Raw genomic sequence first — 17,528 nt, forward strand, 5'->3', positions numbered from 1 at the left:
GGATGAATTCAGGCAGCACTCCGGTTGAGAAGGGGGCAAAACTTGATAAGATGAAAGAACTTGAAAAGAGGGCATGACACTCCGGTTAACTGGATAAGCACAAAAAAACACGATCCTCACAATCTGAGATGATGAGTGAAAAGATCAACATCACAATGCCTCCGAAAAAAAAGAATAGAAGATAGATCATTGAAATAAAAGAATGGAGAAGAAAATGCCAACTTCTGCCACAAATGAGCTTGGAAAGCATCCTTGCAAAGAAGAATTGAACGGAGTTGTTGGAAAACCCACAACGAAAAGAATAAGCTTGTAGTGTGCTTATGGAAAACATCTCAAAATGATGAGGTGACAACCGGCCACTAATGGAAACCATTGATTTGATTGAGAGCACCAAAGAGATGAAAACTTCTTTTAATGAAAGAATAGGAGGAAACTTGGATTATCGATAGGCACCACAATTAGCAACATTCCTTAGGGAAGGCTTTAGGTGTAACCTAACCCAAGATAACTCCAAGGAAGAAAGTGATGGGTTTAAAATACCTCATTCTTGACAACATATGAATCATGAAACATGAAGAGAAATTGTCAAGAGTGACATAACACCACCTCAAAAGATAAGGTAGAAATAATTACACTTTGGAATGCAAGATGAAGAATACTTGAGCTCGTCAAAACAAAACATGTGTTGAGCACCATGTTTATTTTTGAGTATAGCTTGGCAGATCATAGCTTCGAGAGAAATCTTGAAGAACAATTGAAGAATGGAAGGAATACTTGATGAACCACCATGTATAGCCTCCATGAAGAACTCCGGTAATAAAAGGATGATAAAAAGAAAGAGAAGTTGAAAACACAAGGTGAAGCCTTGCAATGATTTGGATGGATCTTCGCGACGAGATAATTGAGAGAGCTTGGAACTCCGAAAAGAAAGATGAGGCCTCTCGAACCGAGAATGTGATATGATGACCAACTCTGGAAAGAAAGATGAATCACTTGTAATCAAGAATTTATTCATCATGACTAATCTCCGGAAAAAGAATTGAGTCACCTCGAGGAAATAAGAATAAGATTTATTGTATGTTTATCCTTCATCAAATTAAATTGATGACAAGCAATGGATTTGGCATACTACTTATTCTCGTAGAAAGGATTAAGAGAGATATGGCGCAAACTTGAGAAGGTATTGATGGAACCACCGGTGGGATTTGGAAACAACGAATATTTGATATGATAACGAAGGAAGTGAAATCTTGAACGAACCACCATAAGAATTGTAAATGAACATAGCAAAGGCACAATTCACCAAGAAGAATTTGAAAACGATTGAAGATACTTGAAGGGATTTAGATACATGAGAACGAAGAGAACATGAACTGATTAGAGGATATTTGAACGATTCACCGATAAGATTTGGAGAACGATAGCTACACGCTGAGAATGAATAATTATGACATGATGGCCTTCGGAGAAAAAAAATGGAACCAACTCATGAAATGCTTCGGATGGGTGAAAAGAATATCCACAATCAATAACAATTATGAGGATGGCATGAAGCTAGAACCATGAATCTTCAAGAGAATGGACCAAGATTTAAGAGAAACTCTTCTTTGGTCTTCACATGTTGAGAAAGATGATGAGAACCACCATGACAATTGTTGAGGCACTCCTTAATGAAAATTGGAAAGGTTGAACCAACAATGAAAAGAAATTGAAAGATTTTGGAGAAAGACATATGACTGATGATAACCCATTCTTACGTCAAACTTGGAAAAGAATCTGAGAATAACTCCGGAAAAGAATTAGAAGAGTCAGGTAAGATCCTGGGAAAAGACCTGTGGGTTAGGGCCCACTCAAAAGAAAACACCGTTGAACAATTTTAAAGAGAGGTTGCACCGGTTGAATTAAATGGCTTGAATGAGATAACAACCTCGAAATAACTTGAACGGATTGAGAATGGAAACACGAATCTTCCGAGATATCTTCAACACTCTGGAACAAATGAATAGCAAGAGGTGTGTGATTGACAGGTGCACCGGCATGAGAAAGCATTTGACACGAGGAAAGGAATATGATCAACACTGAAAGCTTGAATTGGATCCATCGGAGAAGAAAAAAACCGAAGGATGATGAACTTGAAACTGTTGAGCATCTTCATGGGAAATCACCGGATAAGAACATTGAAAGAAAAGAATGAAGAGACTTCCCACAAATAAAAGGATACATGATTAAGAAATTTGAGTCCTTGAATAAAAAGGGTGGGAGGGCGGGAAAACAAAGGCAACTTGGGACAGATGAAATAAACACCATTGAGAAAACTTAGAATTGAACTCGCAAATGCTGAAATGATCGGATCCACTTGAAGAGAAGCACGCCGGTTGGAAAGAATTGACATGACAACCTCAGTGATCAAAAGGATTAGTACTCCCATAGAAATATGAGAACACCATTTAGAAAAGGTATGGAATCAACACTTGACATTGAAGCAACTCAAATACCACAACTCAAAACAAAACAAAGGATTGGCTTGCAGAAATAAGCCGGAACAAATACATATGATAGAGATTTACCCAATCCCATATCATGCATCTGTCGGAAAGATATTCTAGGAGCTACTTGAATTCCCACCTATAAACTCCCGAAACTTTTTGGTTATGCAATCTGGTGTTGGGGATACAGGGGAAGCAATATATCTCACCCAAACTAACAATCCCTACATCCAGCTGTATCCATCCATCAACACATAACCAAGAAACCTTCGGAAATCGTGTACCTCAACCTTCGAAAAGCATCCGTTATACGAGCTATGGCAATACTCCCGAACTCCCCACTACTGGGTGGCGTCGAGGTTATCTCACCAACAACTGCATAAAAGAGATTTTCGATGTCGGCAAAACTCAGGTATTCCAGAACTGCAATGATAAAATTGTGACGACAACACCTCGGAGCTCAACTCCCCGGGACACTGCCACAACCCCTAAATGTCAGGAGGCACCAAGAACAATGTTCTCGTCATAAGAATATCGGAACGATTCCAAGATACCCGCGTGATCCTAAATTTTTTTAGTGAAATTTGAGAAGAGGAAAGTCAAAACATCTATGTCAGAAGACCTCACCAGAGCGACGAAGGGGGCTGAGGAGTAAAAAGAATCCTACTCTCCGATATATATAATCCTAAGACTCAAAACATTTTTGTTCTAGACTCAACAACGGCCAACAATCAAGGGGGCTCCTATGGTCGGTCGAGGCTCTGATGCCAACTTGTCACGCCCAATATGTGATACTATCCTAAAGAGACTCGAAGGTCTCGCCAAGGATAGAACCGCATATTGAAACGTTGTTGCAAGGTGGATATCATTACATCAACATTACATAATAGATGGGGATACATACAAAAGGCATACAATGCCACACGAATACGACATCATCATACATAAGAGCAACATCCGACTACGGATGAAACACAAACAGAAGCTCAAACGACATCCACCCTGCTAGCCCAGGTTGCCGACCTGGAACCTATCCCTGATCGAAGAAGAAGTAGAAGAAGATCTCCAAAACAAGCAAACATCGCTCTCGCGTCATGATCAGCGCACAACCTGCACCTACAACTGTTGTTGTAGTAATCTGTGAGCCACGAGGACTCAGCAATCCCATTACCATGCGTATCAAGACTAGCAAAGCTTAATGGGAAAGGAAGGGGTAAAGTGGTGAGGTTGCAGCAACGACTAAGCATATATGGTGGCTAACATACACAAATAAAAGCGAGAAGAGAGCAAACGGAACGGTCGTGAAGCTAGCAATGATCAAGAGGTGATCCTGAACTCCTACTTACGTCAAACATAACCCAAAGACCGTGTTCACTTCCCGGACTCCGCCGAGAAGAGACCATCACGGCTACACACGCGGTTGATGCATTTTAATTCGGATCTGGTGTCAAGTTATCTACAACCGGGCATTAACAAATTCCCATCTGCCACATAACCGCGGGCACGGTTTCGAAAGTTTAATACCCTGCAGGGGTGTCCCAACTTAGCCCATGATAAGCTCTCGCGATCAACGAAGGATATACCTTCTCCCAGGAAGACCCGATCAGTCTCGAAATCCCGGTTTACAAGACATTTCGACAATGGTAAAACAAGACCAGCAAAGCCGCCCGATGCGCCGACAATCCCGATAGGAGCTGCACATATCTCGTTCTCAGGGCAACACCGGATGAGCAATCCGTACAACTAAAACCAGACCTCAAGTTTCCCTAAGGGGGCGCTGCAAAGGGCTCTGGTTCGGACCAGCACTTAGAGAAGCACTGGCCCGGGGGGGCTAAAATAAAGATGACCCTCGGGCTCCGGAAACCCAAGGGAAAAAGGGCTAGGTGAGGAAAATGGTAAAACCAAGGTTGGGCCTTGCTGGAGGAGTTTTATTCAAAGCGAACTGTCAAGGGGGTCCCATAAATCACCCAACCGCGAAAGGAACGCAAAATCCGGGAACATAACACCGGTATGATGGAAAGTAGGGCGGCAAGAGTGGAACAAAACACCAGGCATAAGGCCGAGCCTTCCACCCTTTACCAAATATATAGATGCATTAATGAAATAAGAGATATTGTGATATCCCAACAAAATCCTGTCCACCATGGAGCAATCTTCAACTTCACCTGCAACTAACAACGCTATAGGAGGGGCTGAGCAAAAGCGGTAACATAGCCAAGCAACGGTTTGCTAGGAAGGGTGAAAATGTTAGAGGCTGACATGGCAAATTGGGAGGCTTGAAGAGCAAATGGTAGGTAGCGCAGCAAAGCGATAGAACGAAGCAACTAGCATAGCAATGATAGCAGTGAGATCCAGGGTAGCGGTCATCTTGCCTGAAATCCCGCAAGGAAGAAGAACGAGTCCATGCAGAAGATGAACGGGAGTAGTCGAACGAATCCTCACAATCGCAACCATTACCGGAACTAAGAAGCAACACCAGAAAGAAACAAACAACATGGTAAATGCACAAGCATAAACATGGCATGATGCACAAACAAGTATGATGCATGTACGGTTTAATGAGGCATGGCAAAGTGCAACAAACAAAACTACAAGTTAAATGGAGCTCAATATGCAACGAGTTGCATATTGACGAAACACCACATCGAGTTATTTAGTTCACTCCCGTTTATGCTACCCAACAATATTAAATGTTTTTAACATGGCAAGAGGTGAAGCATAATAAAACTACCTATCTAGGCAATTTAAATGAGGCTGGAAATAACAAACAACAATTCCGGAAAATCCCCATATGCAAATTATGAATTTGGTACTGTTCTGCCCTAAACACAATTTTAGAGTTGTTAAATAGTAAAACAAAGTGCAGCAAGTTAATCTATGCATTTTCTACCCCATTTACATATAAAGAACATTTAAAACCGAGCTACGGTTATTTAGTTATGAAATAAAACAATTTAGCATGGCATTTGAGCAAATTTAATCAAACGGTATTTTAAACATTTTAAACATGGATGAAAGTGGCATATTATTAATCTACACAACATTCTAAGCATTTTACATGTTTAAAACATTTTAATACGATGCATGGTTGTGGAGTTATTAAATGCATGAACAACAGGGGTTTTCTGCAAATCTGTAATACTCTGGATAAAGTCTAAATTCGCAGCAGGGAAAAAAAACACAACGGGCTGAATCTGGTTGGCCCAATTGGTGAAAAAACAGAGAGGCGCTGGGGAGCTGCTCACCCATGGGCTTTGGCTCGGTCGGTGGAGCAGGAGGCTGGAGCCGGTGGCCGCTGGGGTGGAACGGTCAACGCAGACGAGCGGCAGGGGATCGGCTCGAGATGGCCGCTCTCGGTCAACGGACAAAGGGGTGGCGTCCCAGGCGCGCGGACGCGCGAGGCAGGGGGTGGCGCTGGAGGTCTCTGGCGAGGGTGATGCTCCTCCTGTGGACGCATCAGAGAGAGAGGGAGACGTGTGAGAGATAGAAGGTGAAGGGGAAGGAAGAAACAGGTGCACGGGCGCGGCTTGGCTCACCGGAGCTTCGCCATAGGCGTGCGGGCATGGCGGCGCTGCCGCATGAGATGCAGGCGATGGGGAGGGTTCGTGGCGACGACAGGACGCGAAGGAAGGCGTCAGCTGGGCTGCGACTGCGATGCCCACGTGCACGAAGCAGGGGAGGCGAGCGAGCTGTCTGCCTCATCAACTCCCGACGAACAGGAGCAGCGGCGACTGCAAGAGAAGCTTGGCGCGCGGACAGAGCTTGGCGTCGGCGAGGGACAGCGGGGAAGGCACGAGGCTGGACCGGCCGGAGCTCGATGTGGTTGCTGAGGGGAACCGGATCCGACGGCCGGAGCCTTGATCTGAAGAAGAGGACGGCCATGGCGTCCCTGCTCGACGGACTGGGGTTTCGGGCGATGAAGACAGGCGCCCACGTCCTGGACGAAGCAGAGGACTTGGCGCAGCTACGAGGACAAGGAATCGAACGAGGAGGTCGGGGATGGGGCGTCGGGGCCGGATCCTGTACAGAGGAGGACACAGGCGAGGCGGAGGAAGGCGGGGCGCAGAGCTCCTGCTCTACTGTTGCGGGCATGGGGACGAGGAGGTGGAGCTCGGGCGCCGTGGTTGCTGCTCGGGCGGTGAGCGGGTGCTCGGTGGTTGGATTGGTGAAGGTGGAGGCTGGGCGCGGAAGGAGAGGCGCAGGTGGATCGGGAGGAGATCCCGAGGTTGGGGGGAGGCTGTCGGCTGGCTCGATTGGTCGGGGAGGATCCCGAGGAAGGTGGAGACTGGGTGGCGGCGCGAGGAGGGAAATGAGGGAGTGGGTCTAGGGTTAGGTTGTTTATATAGGTAGGGGATTAGGGTTGGGATTAACTCGGTACGCCCAATCGGAATTGGGCGGTCGAGAAAAATAGGCTAGGGGGTCCAAATAAGAAAACGAAGATGATTTATAGATGTTTGGAGATGATCCGGACCCAACGGTCATGACCGAGCGGTTCGGGGGAGGTTTTCGGACGCGCGCAAAAGGGGGTCGGTGGTTGCGCAGAGAGGGGGGTTAGGCGGTCAGACAAGAGGGACAACGAAGAACAAGGTTGGTCTCGGAAAGGACAACTAAAGCAAGAGGGAAACACGGCAACTACGAACGGGTACGGGTTTTATGAAAACATATGGATGCGATGCACATGATGCTATGATATAAAATGCAAGACATGAACAAAAGCAAAACAAAAGACAAAAACCCCAACCACGAAGGAAATATCATATCTCATCTCAGGAAAAGGCAAGAGTTGAAGTTACGAATACGAAAAGTTGTATCCGGTGCATTACACGGGGCACCAAATTAGGGGTACCAGCACTGGCTATTGGCGGACAACAGAGTGGGGAGAGCTAGCGGCGGACATTGGCAACAGAAAGGGATGTGCTGCCGATGAGAGAATGGGGTGGCAAGATTGGAGATGGCAGCAACTAACGGATGGGCGCGCCAGCGCGGATGGGTATTTGAGGGGTGGGGGGCAGGGATTGGTTGCGGGTTGGGGATTTCGACGTTGGTGGGGATTTTGCCATTTTACAAATAACATCACATGAAAATTTGGTCGAATCGGTGTTGCACACATGGACTTCGTGGATTGGTCAAACTGGTCTCATCTTGACCGGCTTGGAGGCGAGCGTGAAAGTTTAGTGGATGGCCCTCGTCAATTATTGACTACGGGTAGGCCTTTTTGAGGCCTCTAATTTGACGCTCTTTGCGTTAAAAATAGGAGGGTTGTCGCACGAGACCGTCTTGGGTGGGCCGACTCATTGCACGAACCGTGGAGTGGGACTGTAGTGAACAGTTGTATCGTCACTACTGTAGCGTTTTACTATAAAGAATTGGAACAATTTAAAAAACGCAAACATATTTTTGAGACACATTCATTTTTTTGGAACGGCAAGCAATTTTTTAAAAACCAGATTCTTTTTTTAAATTTCAGATTTTTTTTTTTGAAATTCTAAACTTTTTTAAAGTTGTGAGCCATTTTTGAAAACACGAATGTCTTTTAGAAATTCAATTGTAATTTCTGAACATTATTTGAAAAAACGCAAATATTTTTTGTAAACGTGACTTTTTAAAATTTCCTGAACCTTTTGAAATCTCTACAATTTTTTGTAAAACGCCAGATATTTTTAAAAATCCAAATCAATAAAGAAAGAAAGAAAACAAGAACTGAAAAGACGAGGCCCAGAGTACTGGAGTACATTGCAGCCTGGACGCAGGCGGTGGACGCGTCCCAAAATGCATGGCCCGCAAGCTCAGCGTCCACACCAGCACGGCGTGGGCGCATCCGAAAGCGTGGGCATGTGCATCCGAGACAGCTCTTGCGAATTGCGATATTCACGGCGGCGTTGGAAAGCGGCATCCTCATCGGATGCTCTTCGCGCTGAACATGTCTGTCTAGAAAGCGATTTGGAACTGCGTTCGAGGTGAGGTGGCCAGGGCGAAAATCATCGTCGACGCTCGAGACAGACGCCGAGCTGTCAAGGAATGCGCTGACGAGCCGGGAACGTGGCCTTTCACGCCAAAGTTCTTGCTACCGACTGCCGAGCTACTTGTTTCGCTGGCTCCGGTGCTCTTTCTTGTAAACGTGCCCGTAAAATATAGCTTTTTTTTTGCGTGGGCCGTAAAATATAGCTTATGCCATGGTGTAGCAGCAAGTTAATTTGTGTCTGCTGTACTTGCTAGCGTTGTTTTTTTTGTTTTTTGGACGGGAGTAGTGGCTAGCGATTTAGCTGCACCGAATCATTTAAGAAAAAAGCTGCACCGAATTAATGAACAATAAGATCCACACCTACAGGTGGAGTCATTTTGAAAGGGAAAAAAGTTAGCAGAAGAGCGGAGTCGAAGCATACCTACGTATACGAGCCATGGACGAACTAGAACTAGTAAACGGGAAAATTAAATTGCAAAAAAAAAAGATGGCTTCGCCCGGGTTCGAACCGGAGACCTTCAGTGTGTTAGACTGACGTGATAACCAACTACACCACGAAACCTTTGCTGATGCGAACGAGAGGTAGCGTCTGAAATAGTACCGTTGTACTAAGGAGGGTCGCCACAGATCGTCTGCCTGAGAGCGCTAATCGAGTTTCTTTCTTGAAGACAAATCGAACCCTCTCCCAAGCATGCATAGACCGATAGACGGACGGACGTGTATATACTATCTACTTGGTTCACAAGACAACGTATGGCCAAAGTCTAAATTAATTCACACCAAGGCTTACCACGCACGCACCGTCAACCTAGCTAGGTCCAAATTTACCGTGCACTCGCTAGCTAGCTCGAGCTAGCCTACCTTGCCGTCCAAGCATGCAGCACTATTAACTTGCCCATGCAATTGCCATGTATATATACGCAAACACGTAGTCAATGGCCCTCGTCTCTAGTCTTGCATGGTCTACGCTAGAGAAACATATATATAATGGTAAACAAGGAGTAGCATGCATACACGACGAAGCTGCTTCGATCGTGTTCCACCTCTACTACCGTTCCTTCATTTGAACAACGGTGAAAAGAACATGGGTCCGAGCCAACGACGTTAACGCGCGCATCGTCCTCCATGGCAATGGCATGGCGCGCCGCCTTCTCCGCTGCTTGCAAGGTTTGTGTCTCCCCCTTCTTTTCCTTTTTCTTGTCTTTGTGTTCTTAGCAATGTACGTTTTTTTCGCATTTTTCTTCCCTCAACAGCAGCAACCCGTATCTTTTCTTGTACCTCCATGTTTGAAAAGAAGGCACACAAATTTTGTACCGTCCATGGCACGCAAAGTTTGATCAACTTTTATATAGGGAAAACAACCAAATACAGCAACTACCATGATGATCACTGTAAAAAAATATAATACACAGAATTGTAATCATAATCAGCAAAAATAACAATTGATTTGATTTTTTAGCCAAACAGTTGATTTTGTTTGATCGTTGTGGGCTACTGTGCTCGATCTGCCTTCTTTCTCCACGAATTCTTTTGTCTTGGGTCATGGCCCGCTTGGACGGCCCGAAGCCCGTGTAAGGAAAGCTAATGCGCTCCGGGCCGGTCTGGAAAATAATTTGTTTCAAGGAAAAAATAAGTTGGCGACATCCACGACTCGCGCCGACGGCGGGTGCGGCACCGCCGGTCGTCGGCGCGGCGCCCGTTCCCACCCCCGAACCCGTTCCGCACCACCGCGTCGGGTGCTTCTTCGGAGCCCTCGCCGTAGGTTTAAAGTCGCAGTTCTCGCCCCGCTTCCCGTCGTCGTCAGCCGACGGGCGCTTCCACGACGGCGGGATGCTCCTCCGGCCCCAGCCTCTGGCGGAAGGCGCCTCGGGCGGGGAGGAGGAAGAGCGCGCGCGAGGGTAAGTAGGTTCATGTGCGCTTGCATGAAAATTTCAGGGATCCAGTCTCCGCCCCTGTCGTATTTTGGTCCGGCGGATCTAGTTTGGTAGACGGACGAGTTGGCATGAATCCTTTACTGTGGAGAGACAAAATTGCGCCATTGTAGAGGATGCATTGCGATCGTTGGCTAGAGTTCGTCGAGGTTGTCAGGAATTCTTGTATGCATGACGCTGATTCTGCAACTGCAAGAGGCAGTGTCTGCATTCCAGAAACACGCTGAAAGATCGATGCTGCTTTACTGGTTGCCAATTTTCTTTATCCCCTTTTGCTCAACTTAATCTTTGCCTGCCTATGTGTGTGTGTCACAGGCCGCAAGGCATCTTGCGAGGCATCGGTCGGCGAATGCGATTTGCAGCGAGATTGTGTCAGCGGCCTCCGTTCCTTCTCTGAGGACACCTGCTGCAAATACAACTACCAGCGCAGGTATATATATATGGCTGTTTCCACCGCATAAATTGCTGCTTTAGTCAGTATACCTATGTGGCAACTGGCAACTAAAAGAAGCCCCACTTAATTGTGCCCAATATTACTACAATAGACAGATGGTTTGTTTTTCTTCTTCTGTATAAACTTGGGATCTTATTACGTTATTATACGCCAAGTTGGTTACCCTGTCGGCTGTCGCCATGGAGAAAGTCAGTTTCTGACTGGTGCTTAATTAATGCAGGTAGTGTGCTTAGAAACCTACTACAGAGGTACCGATCAACCTCTGCTGGGCAGAGGATACGGGGCGTGCACTCTCAGGCCGCTTCTCTTCGTAGCAACATTTCTAGGAGGTATCCAGAAAGAGTTATACAAAACTTCAGAAGGCAGCCGACGTTACATTCCAACACACCTGCTGCAAATACAACTACTGGTGCAGGTATATATGGTTTTGCTTCTCTCACCCCACCTTGTAATGTACAGCTTTAATCGATATACTTATGTGGCAACTGCCAACTAGTAGTAGCATGACTGAATTGTGCCTGAATATCCTGTTTTCAATTAGAGAGATGCTTTCTTTTACCTCTTGTTAGTAGAATCTAGATCTTGCCATATTCTACACCTTACTGGGTGCCTGTTGCCATGGATTAAGTTTCTGCCTGGTGTTTGATCAATGCAGGCAGTGTACTTAGAAATCTACAACAGCGGTACCGATCAAGTTTCGTTGGTCAGAGGACACGGGGCATGCACTCCGACACCGCTTCGCTTCCTAAAGAGTTTTATAGGGGTGATACAGAAGGAGTCATGCAGAACATCAAAAGGCTAAGTCAAGGTAGCCGCCTTTTCTTTCGTCACGTTTACTAATTAATTAGGAGTAGCATGTGGCTTTTGCAGATGAATGACATGCAATTTGGCTTGACAACTTTTGTGTGCACTGATGGATTCTATTCTCTATGCAGCAGGAATTTCAAATGCAGCAAGGGAGGAAGGACGTGTTCTTGGTACAGCTAGTGCACCCTATTACATGGTAGAGAAAGGCCTACTAAAAAAGCAGCTTCTGCGTACCTCTGGAGGCCTCGTGGTTGCTGGCTTTGCAGTCTATGCAATTGGTAAACTGGAGGAAGCGGAGGTTGGCAAGTTTGAAGGTTTGAAAGAAGTGCCTAGGGATTCGAGCACGAAACTCAGTGACGTAAAGGGGGTCGATGAAGCCAAAGCTGAGCTCGAGGACATAGTTCACTACCTACGACATCCAAATGTGAGTGCGGCATCGCCATCAACCTGTGTGCAGGTGTTTTAATTCAATAACCGATTCTGTTGTTAACCTAGTAAGTTTTGTATGCTTTGCAGCGTTTCAACCGCCTTGGTGGCAAGCTTCCGAAGGGTATTTTGCTTGTGGGCCCACCTGGCACAGGGAAGACCATGTTGGCAAGGGCTGTGGCTGGGGAAGCCGGCGTCCCTTTCTTCGCGTGCTGTGGCAGTGCTTTCGAGGAGACTTATGTGGGTGTTGGCGCAAAGAGGGTAAGGGAGCTCTTCGCTGCGGCAAGGAAGCGAGCTCCTTGCATAATATTCATCGATGAACTTGATGCCGTTGGTGGGCGCAGAACTGCAGAAGAACCATCATCGTCAAAGCAGACTCTGAACCAGCTGCTTGTTGAGATGGATGGCTTCAAGCAGAATGAAGGGATCATCGTGGTCGCAGCAACCAACCTCGTTGAGTCGCTAGATGACGCCCTTGTCAGGCCTGGGCGTTTTGACCGTCAAGTTCATGTTCCGCTTCCAGATGTTGTGGGTCGGCGGCAGATCCTCGAGGCGCACTTGTCAAAGGTATGTAATACAAGGCGTACTTGCTTTTCTCCGTGTCTGATGCGAGGCTTTGACCTTTTTCTCCATTATTTCTCCCGTGCAGGTGTTGAGAGCCAAGGGTTTGGATGTGATGACTATCGCGAGGGGGACGCCTGGGTTCTCAGGCGCAGACCTCGCAAACCTAGTGAACGACGCGGCGCTCAAGGCTTCCAGGGAGGGGGCAAATGCTGTTGGGATGGATCACCTCGAGTACGCCAAGGACAAGATCATCATGGGCAGCGAGCGCAAGTCAGCGGTGATGTCTGATCGCTCGAGGAAGATGACCGCGTACCACGAGGGAGGGCACGCCCTTGTTGCTATCCTCACAGACGGCGCCGACCCCGTCCACAAGGCCACCATTGTCCCAAGGGGAAACTCTCTTGGCATGGTGACACAACTGCCGGGAGAAGACGGCGAGCTCGAAGTATCGAGGAAGCAGATGCTGGCGAGACTGGATGTCCTCATGGGCGGGCGGGTGGCCGAGGAGCTCCTAGTTGGAGAGACCGGGGTCACCACCGGCCCCTTCTCTGATCTCAGCCAGGCGACTCAGCTGGCGATGGACATGGTCACCAAGTATGGCATGAGCAAGCGGGTCGGCCTTCTTTCCTACGACGATGGTGGGCGCGCGGCGACCATGAGCGGGTCAATGGCGGCCCTGGTCGATGAGGAGGTGAAGGCATTATTGGACAAGGCCTACAGTAACGCGAAAACGATTCTCACGGCACACAGCAGGGAGCTCCATGTCCTCGCCAGCGCCCTCCTGCAGCACGGAACTCTCTCCGGTGACCAGATCAAGAAAATAGTTTCGGCAGGTAGATGGTTTTAACAAGACTTGTTAAAACCTTCTTTCTGTAGGGACTTGTTGAAACCTTCTTCGCCTGGCCTAGCAGTGTAGAGGCAGAAGTTTTGTTTTCTGATACTTCTGTTGCTTGCACAGAGAGTGTAAAGAGCGGTCTGGATTTTCTGAATTGTATTTCTCAAGTCTGAAGAGTGTGTTGCCCAAATCAATCAAACCAGAATTTGTTTTTCAATGCAGAACAGTCTCATGAGTCCTGAGCTGAGTATCCATCCCTTGGTCGAAGAACAGGCAACAACACAATTATCACCATGTATTTGTGGCATCGCTTCCTGATTAGCCGAACGCATTTCTTGTTTAAGAATACTTATTACTAGCAATAGTTTGATGATCCAAGGTAGACCAGTTCAGTATCATCTGAGCGCGAAAGATACAATTAAAATGGTTCAAACCACCCATTGTAATCTGACAGACAAATCTCTAGGATCAGCACTTGGCTTGAATGACCAGAAAAACTCCATGCAGATCTCTATGGAGTTCCCCTGCATTTTTATCTTCTTCCCGGTTTCTGATCTTGCTGAACTAACCTGCATTTTGTTTGATTTGCCACAAAACTATCTTCAATGCTTGAGCGGTTTGAGAACTTCCTTCAGCTTGTCCCTTTGATTTTTTTTTTGAAACTGTCACCAGGGGGAAAGGCTCCCCACCTGAATACGGTATATTTCAAGAAAAGTTTTTTACATGGGAGTTTATGGGATACGGGAGGAAAGGTAATCACGCCACAAGCCGGCATAATTAGCATATTTTGGTAAAAAATGGCAAAATAATCTTGCTTACCTCGAAAATGACCTAAACTTAGCTTATTTTCCTCGAAAATGACATAATAACCTTTCTTAGATCCAAAATGACATATTTACATAGTAATATCATTCTTAATGCTAGCTTGAGCCCTTAACTAATATTTTGTTCCTCTCTCTCAGGCGCAGTACAACAAGAAGCCTGTGCCAAGTCTGTTCGACCTCTATGGCATGGCCCATATGGCCCCGTACAAGAAGGCCAAGGCATTCACGGAGTCTGACCTAGATCATCCACAGAGCTTCACCAACATCTCCTCCCACCACAAGCTTGTGAAGTACAGAGACGAGGGGAAGGCGAGGAAAGGGGAGGACTTTAACCCGAGCCAGGATCCTTTTGATACAGAGCTAGTGACACTACAAGAATATTGTTAATCCATGACGGATACGGTCCGTCATGGAATAGTGAAAAACTGTCAAGGAGGGAGGTCCATGACGGATTTAAAATCCGTCATATATATCGCGTCATAATTTGACAACTGCACCATCCTGACGATTCCTGGCCGTCACCGATCAGTCCCAGGCCCGCCCCAGGCCCGGTCCTCCGTGACGGACTGTCCGTCATGGATTTACATGACACTGTACCAATATAAGAACCTCACATGGCATCTACGCGGCACCCATGTAGATCTGACGTGGCATCCTACCCTATTATTTATGACCAGCCATGCCCATTAGCCCACTTTTTAGTGCGATGGTTTAATGGTTTACTGCATTTGTTTAATAAAGCCCACGATATTCATTCAACCAGCTACAGCAGCGCATTACACATAATTAATCAAGCATTCACAACACATTAATTTCCATTTGTGAGGCCATAATTTGGCCCATTCCATATATTTTTATTCAACTATTTCACAGTGTAAAGGCCTTTTAAATGTGCCCAAGAACAAATACAACATCAGTTCACATGCCCTCAATAACCAGATTACATCAACAAATACGCAACATTGTACAGGCCCTCTTAATCATCAATGTCACCTCAGCTCAAACTTCCTTTGCAGCTCTCACCACCAAAGAAACCTGTAAAACAAAATGCTTCTCTTACAAAATGGCAAGTTGATTACAACAACAACAATAGTAGCTTTTATCATCTGAACCGTCATTTTTATTTCACATGATTTGGATGTCACTCATGAGGTATTGGTAAAACTGCCATGGTTATACACCTATCTACATGTGAGAATAGACCTAATAGGTATACTTTATTATCATGAGCAGCCAAGTGGACTATTGTTATGAATATATTTTTTACAATGAATCTAATGAAACTAATTCTGTGGTGCAGATGTTGATATAGCTTCCTATAAATTTGGTCTAATTCAATTACTTTGGTATGAGGAAGCAGATTACAAATAATAGCATTCAATGAGAACAAGAATCAAATGAAATGTTCAAGGTGGACACACTTTCAAAGTTACACTACGCTTAAAGAGCTATACAGCCAACAATGGTTCGCTACATTTCAGGGAAGTATATCCAAACTACTATAAAGTAGTTATGACTGAATACATACTGTAGTGTGAGCATGCAGCAGTGACTGCTGTTGTTGATGAAGACCTTGAAGAATTGACACAGCAAGTTCATTTGTCTCCAACATAGTTTAGATCAGTGGACACCCGAGCCACGAAATAATCCCCAAATACATCATGAGTACTAGAAATAGCAAACATCAAGAACTCACCGCTTAAGAAATCAGAACAAAAATATAGTACTGCATTGGTATATACACTTCACATCACTGGAGAAATATGTCAGGCAAGGAACATTCCCTTTTATTAGGCAATAAGAACAGGTACAAGTATACTGTTATTTTTGGTTCTGGAAAGATACAAAAATGCACAGCAGAATAGCAAATACGATTTTGTCACAAGTTCTGAAATCTTACTGTACACAGAAACGAGAATAACAAAGTATATACACCAAAATCAATGGCATCACTAACAAAATATATACATGACGCAGAGAACTACAAATTTAATATACATGTGCAAGGAAAGAATAATATACATGTGCCCGCAAGTACTCAACTGGTTTGTGAATGATTTTATTTGACATGCAGCAAGCCCTACTACCTTTGGGGCATTTATACACATTTAAGTAAACAATTAGACATGGTAAATAATACATGCCTAATCATGTTAGGTGGACATAATAAAAATACCTAAAGATATGTAAATCAATAGAATGTATTGATGCCACAGGAGCAAACACAACCTTAATTAGGTGCATGCTTAGCATTATAAGAGACAAAGATCTTCACTTGAATAATAGGCATGCTCTTATCTTCGAAAACATGTGGTTTTGTCATATTTTCAACATGCTCATAGTGAATGTGCAGAGACAATGTTCATTGAAAGCCTGATGTACAATGAATTGTGTTATATTATAGATCGCCCTTAGTCTACATACACAGTTGTGTTTTTTCACCAAATGATAATATTTATGTCTTACAAAACCGAAGATGCCACACCAAAACTGAGATAAGATGGTTACCTTCGAAACATGTGTCACTCAACAACTGGATAATATTAATATAGGTATTTGAGCATGCATGAAGGAGTAAGCGAGCAACAACAAACATAAGAGGAATGGTAAAACAAGAAGTGTTCTAAAAGTCGTTAAAAGAATTAGGATTAGAAATACATATATTGGCACCGTTACTCGCAACAACAAATTTGTCGGTCGCATAATTAATAACCGGTCCAATCTGTATTTGAAGGTTGTGTATTTAGTGAATTATGCAAATAAAACTAATGCATTCCTTTAGAGATAACTTGATGCCACAAAAACACTGAAAATTATTGCATCTATACTGTGAGGCAGCGCTGACTAAAATCTATGAGGCCTTGAATCAAGCTATAAACAAAAGTCCTGTTGAAAACAAAAAAATGGAGACCAGAGTTAACGAAAAGCATATCTTGCCTCTTAAATTTCTTCAATGAAACTATCTGTAATGAAATAAAAGGCACTGTAATACCACACAAAAATATTATACAATATTAAAAGACAAATTGGGTGGGAGGCTAATCTGATAAACACATCCTCTTAACTATTATTCAATGCTAATTTCAACATTCAGTCTTCACATCCAGTAATACAAACCACTGCCTTATAAAGTTCAGTACAGAATGAAGTAATATAGATTGAAGATTAAAAAGAAACACACACATCATGCACCATAAAAAATTATGCATCAATCATTCATTAGTGGACCAAGATCATTT

The 17,528-nt window shown here is 44.9% G+C and overlaps 1 protein-coding gene and 1 non-coding gene across 4 annotated transcripts; one reads left to right on the forward strand and one right to left on the reverse strand.

Annotated features, from left to right (window-relative positions):
* Positions 1-8,936: 8,936 nt before the first annotated feature.
* On the reverse strand, positions 8,937-9,010 carry TRNAV-AAC (transfer RNA valine (anticodon AAC)). The gene has a single exon. It is a non-coding gene; the product is annotated as a tRNA-Val (tRNA).
* Positions 9,011-9,411: 401 nt separating this feature from the next.
* Positions 9,412-13,686, forward strand: LOC123114218 (ATP-dependent zinc metalloprotease FTSH 4, mitochondrial). 3 transcript variants are annotated; one of them, XM_044535603.1, is made up of 7 exons: positions 9,412-9,615; positions 10,695-10,809; positions 11,054-11,248; positions 11,489-11,641; positions 11,772-12,064; positions 12,157-12,633; positions 12,716-13,686. In XM_044535603.1, exons 1-7 carry the CDS (start codon positions 9,574-9,576, stop codon positions 13,475-13,477), a joined length of 2,037 nt encoding a protein of 678 aa, XP_044391538.1. In that variant the 5' UTR covers positions 9,412-9,573; the 3' UTR covers positions 13,478-13,686. The 3 variants fall into 3 exon arrangements, with proteins under 3 accessions (XP_044391538.1, XP_044391537.1, XP_044391539.1); XM_044535602.1 differs by having other exon boundaries at positions 9,413-9,615; positions 11,769-12,064; XM_044535604.1 differs by lacking the exon at positions 9,412-9,615 and adding an exon at positions 10,041-10,346.
* Positions 13,687-17,528: the final 3,842 nt, after the last annotated feature.

This window comes from Triticum aestivum, chromosome 5B (genome assembly GCF_018294505.1).
Source record: "Triticum aestivum cultivar Chinese Spring chromosome 5B, IWGSC CS RefSeq v2.1, whole genome shotgun sequence".
In the NCBI taxonomy this organism is placed as follows: domain Eukaryota; kingdom Viridiplantae; phylum Streptophyta; class Magnoliopsida; order Poales; family Poaceae; genus Triticum; species Triticum aestivum.